Source organism: Tarenaya hassleriana, unplaced genomic scaffold (assembly GCF_000463585.1).
Source record: "Tarenaya hassleriana unplaced genomic scaffold, ASM46358v1 Cleome27, whole genome shotgun sequence".
Lineage (NCBI taxonomy): Eukaryota > Viridiplantae > Streptophyta > Magnoliopsida > Brassicales > Cleomaceae > Tarenaya > Tarenaya hassleriana.
Window position 1 is genome coordinate 256,187 of NW_010965946.1, and position 5,036 is coordinate 261,222.

At 35.7% G+C, this 5,036-nt stretch overlaps 1 protein-coding gene across 1 annotated transcript; it reads left to right on the forward strand.

The window, feature by feature from the left end:
• Positions 1–3,369: 3,369 nt before the first annotated feature.
• On the forward strand, positions 3,370–5,030 carry LOC104817133. Its single transcript, XM_010546207.1, has 5 exons — positions 3,370–3,630; positions 3,704–3,762; positions 4,038–4,078; positions 4,174–4,665; positions 4,758–5,030. The coding sequence occupies exons 1-5, from the start codon at positions 3,483–3,485 to the stop codon at positions 4,933–4,935; spliced, it is 918 nt and encodes a 305-aa protein (XP_010544509.1). The 5' UTR covers positions 3,370–3,482; the 3' UTR covers positions 4,936–5,030.
• The last annotated feature ends 6 nt before the right edge of the window (positions 5,031–5,036 follow it).

The window sequence follows — 5,036 nt, forward strand, 5'->3', positions numbered from 1 at the left end:
CTATTCTCTGCTTCTCCTTTTTAAAGAACGCTGTCGTTCTCTCCTTTTTGTTTTAGTGGCGTAAATCAAGGAAATCATGTCTTTCTTTTCGGACGATCGCGATATCGTCGGTGACGATCGTTCGATCGTCACTAGAAAACACAGCTCAGTGGCGGACACGGGCTCCATCGTCATGATCGCACATTTTTGGCCCACGATCGAGCCATCATGTTACCACGATGGGTCGATCGCATTTCTGAGAAAATTTTGCGCAGATTTCAATGCACGATCGCCCTATCGTGTGGCTACGATCGCGCTATCGTTGTTGGTTGACACAGTTGTAGTATTTTGCTCATAACTTTCTTCTCCGATGTCCGATTGGAGTGATCTTGGTGTCTACGCGTAGCTACTGAAAAGAGCTTTCCAATGACATATAGCACATGTGATTTGGGGCTGTATTGAGAAAGTTATGGAGGTCGAAATGTATAACTCTTGCACATTTGATCTGTCCAACTTAATTCCCTTGCAAATGACTCGTTTTTGTCGATTTCTCCAATTCTCCTGCAAAACAACATAAACATCGAAATCAAAGCAAAACTGTATAAAGGATATCTATAAATGTATAAATATCGTGAAATTCAATAGATATCCTATATCAAAATATAACGTTATTTACATGTCATCATAGATGCAAAAATATACATAACATCAATGTCTTGTTTTTTAACACACTAAATTATCAGAATTTGATATATAGTTTTATTTTAGTATTTTTTTTATGTGTGATTTAAATGATCAAATATATAAATATATTTTAAAATTTATGTACAACTACATAATTATCTAAAGGATATAGATATCATTTTATTTATTTTAAGATAATTACATTGTTTTATTTAAAAATTTTAGTTTTAAAATTTTATTTTTATATACTACTTCATCTTAAACCAAAATAAACTTAAAGATTGTTTTTTTAATTAAAATACTTATTTGATGGTTTTAAATAATTAATTGAAAATAGATGGTTTTTTAAAGAAATTTTAAAACTATAATTTTTTTTAGTTTATCCCTTTGAAAAAATAAACAAACTAGTATTAAAAAGTATTTTTTTTATCAATCAAATGTTTTATAACAATAAACTTGATTGTATTTTGAACATGATATCTCAAATCTGTGAGACGGATCTCGGACATATCTTAATTAATTTCGTTTTCTTAGATTAATTAAATGCGTAATGATTATAATTAACTACAAAAAAAAATACGGAGTCGAGAAAAATAACAAATATCAGGGGTTAAGATATTTTCCTTTTTAGCTACACCCTATGGTAAATATGGGGTGTTTCCGTAAATACATTCAATTACATGTCCACTTTCATACGGCGACACGAATAAAACTCGTCGATCGATCCGTTCCTCCGCCGTCCGTACAGCCTAGTCTCCGCCGTGTTCTTCTCCTTCATCCACTTCCTTAACGTCGTTTTCCAATCGGATCGTCTCCCGGGAAGTGGTTCATCGGAGGTTTTCCGGCAACCGAAATCGGTTTTCCGGGAGAGGATGATGGGATTTTCCAATGGCTGAGGCGGTGGGGCCCATAATTTGGATCAGATTCAGTCCACTACGACGGCTATTGAATCTGGTTCTTCTTGCTCAGTGCTTAAGTGTAGTATCCTTTGTATTGCTCTGCTTTTGTTTGGACGGAAACGAGGGCGAGCTTCCAATTTAGGGTTTGTACTTTCTGTTTGGTTCGCGGGAAAATGGAAGCAGAGTTTTCTTTTTATGTTGTTGGTGAATTGAAATGGAAATCTATCTATTGAAGATACGCCATTAAATAAAAATATTTGATTTCCCACAAAGAAATCCTGTCAAGCAAAAATGGCAGAGTCAGTTTTGGAATCAAAATCATAATCTTAACCATTAATAAATAGAAGATTTGTAAATATCTCTCTCCAGGAAAAAAAAACAACAACAGAAAACGGACTGCTTGTTCGTACATTTATTAGTGTTCTAAAAGGGGGTAAACATTGTTTGGAATATTATTCATAATAAATATAATTATTATCATAAGAGATTATTATTATTATTAGTTTTCATTAAAAAAGGATTAAGAAAATGGGTTCAACAAAAGCATTCGTGACTTGTTATTAACACTGTGATTCCCGTTTTAGTATTTTAATATTTTAGATTAATATACTGTTTATATTGTAATTTAACCGTATAATTTGTCCATTCAAAAAGGAATTGTAATTGCGACATCATAATTAATTCTAAACACAGATGCAATTGATTCTAAATAAGGTGGCAAAAAATACATCTTTCAAATTTAAAAAATGACTATGTTTTTTTAGACCTTCACTTATTATACAATCATAAATACTTTTTTTAGTCATATATTAGTTATATATCAGTCGCAATAAAAGTCGTAAAAAAATATGAAAGAAAGGTTATTTCGGACATTTTGAACGAAAAAGTAGTATAAAATTGAATTTTTTGTTTTTATTTTTTTAGTGGTGTACATGAGAAATTGCTGCCATCCGAGTGGATTATTTGAATAAAATGACCTCCTGTGTTCCTATAGATGGTAACAGCAAGGCAAGAACCAAATACTCTCTATACTCTCTACCCCACATTTGGCGTTTGCGTTTTGGATTTAGGGTTTGGGGTTTGGCGGCGTTAAATGTCTTTCTATTTGGTCTCATCTATCGAGGCAGATCAATGTAATACCATAATTAGTAGTATAATAAATTCGAATACTTTGTGTTCGAGATTTAAAACAATAAATTATTTGAACATAAATTTATATATATAGATATATATATATATATATATATATATATATTTGAAATTGCTACTGTTTATCAATGCATAAACATATTTATTATCTATTTTTTTTTCGAAATCTCTTTCTCTTGTCTTGTCTTTTCTTTTTTCATCTTCAAAAGATCTTTTGAAAATATAGACGGATATTGACATTTTTTTATGTATCAATAGAGTAAAGTTTAGATACCCGAAATTCTATAATCTCGAACATGTCATGTATTGTCAACCATTAATTGTAAATCATTTGAAAGAAAAAATTATAATGCTTTTCCACAAAAAAAAAAAAAAAGAAAGAAAAGCTATAACAAATGTTAACCGTGTCAAATTAAATTAAATTAAACCGACGTATTCGACCGCAGGTTCTGATATGAAAGCAGGGAGGGTTATGCATAGATGGTACGTTTTTCTCAAGTTTCTCGTTATTCTTCACGCATTGAAGCTGAAAAGCCCAAAAGTTTTTTTTTCCTTGAAAAAAAGTAATATATATATATATATATATATATATTTTGTTGTTTTATGTAATTAATTAATAAAAAAAATGTGCAACGGTCATAAGGGTCACAAGCACATGGATCTCCAACGGTTACATTCTCTCCCTTCTTCTTTCTCAAGATTCTTGCGTCTCCTCTGTATCTTTTCGTCTTCGTCTTCTTCGTCGTCGTCGTCATCGTCGTTGCTGAAACAATGGAGCCTGCGAAGATCGATTGGAAGAGAATCGACTCTCGCTTCGTCGAAGATGTATTGTACGAACACATCCAAGCTCCCAAATGGTTCGATTTCTTGAGCCCTGACGACTACGAAGTCGACGCCGACGCTTGGTTCTGCAGACCTGGTACCCCCCCTATCTCTCTCTCTCTCTGTCTCTCTCTCTCTCTCCTCTCATGGTTTTCTCTGTTTGAACTCAGATTGTGATCATGCCAAGAGAGCTGAGGACTTCCTCACATTCAACCCGGTGACTCCGAAGGTTGGGTTTGTGCCTCAAAGATTCCAACTTTTTTTTCCTTGATGGAGTCCAATTCTAGGGTTTGAAAAGTGGGCTCTTTTCGTCCCCCCTCTGTTCGTCTCTAAGATTTCAGCTTTTTATCCTTTTTCGAATCGGAATTCTAGGGTTTGATTATTGGGTTCTTTCTCCCTCTTCTCTGCCTGCTTTCTTCTTCCATGGCTGCAGACAATGTTTCACCTTTTAGATAATTGCCCATGTTTCTTACGCTTCTTGTTCGTTGCTTGTTCTTTATGAAGCTTCCAAGTAGCGGGGCCGCAGCTAGAGATATGAAGCAGAGGTACCTGCACATCTCAGTTTCATAGGTTTAGGGTTTCGAATAGTTTCCGTCAATCTCGAGTCTTGATCTTACTAGTCATTTCGTTTCTTACTCAGTGATGCGAAATCGAGGAAGAATGCACAGACTATTCCACCATCAACTCCGAACAATGACCATAGCGAAAACCAGAACCCTAATTTCGCTACGCCACCTCCGAGCCACCAAACAAGATCCTGGAGATCAGCACTTAAATCAAGTTCAGTCAAAAAGACGACGAATACTCACGACAAGCTTCGGGACGAAGCGGCGCCGAGACTAAAGAGCACATTGTCGGCGAGAAATCTATTTGCCGGGAGGGACATACTTGGACATATCTCTGAGTTCTGCCACGAGTTGAAGAGACTGGCGACAAGAGTGACTGAGAGAGAGGAAGCTGTCGTAAAGCCAAATACTAAGAAAACCCAAGTGGGTGAAACGAATGAACATTGCAGTGAAGCTGAAACGGAGGCGAGAAAGCAAAGAACGCCATTGATGGAAGTGGGTAAAGAGAAGCTTGAAGAGATGACAGAGAGGGGAAGCAGTGGGAAGGAGAAGCGTAGAAGGAAGAAGTAAGTAGACGGCTATGAATGTTATATACAGGGTTTTGATGTTGTGGATAAAAAGATAGATATTGCAGTGGTTTGACGTTTCCCTGTTACAGGAGAGCTGATGAAGCAGAGAACATCATCCCCATGGCTATGAATCTGGAGAACGTGAAGAACAAAGGAGAGGAGCTAAGTTTACTGCAAATCAGGACCAATCCTCCATCTCCTCAATGCTTCTCTGCAACTAAAGCAGTTTATTCGAAGAAGCCCTCGAGATCCAAACCTATGGTATGAAACACATTTCCCCCTTTTTTGCTTTATGTGCTGAAAACATGAAAAACACATGATCGTTTCATGGATCAAAACACATAGAGCATTCCGTGTGTGTGTGTGTG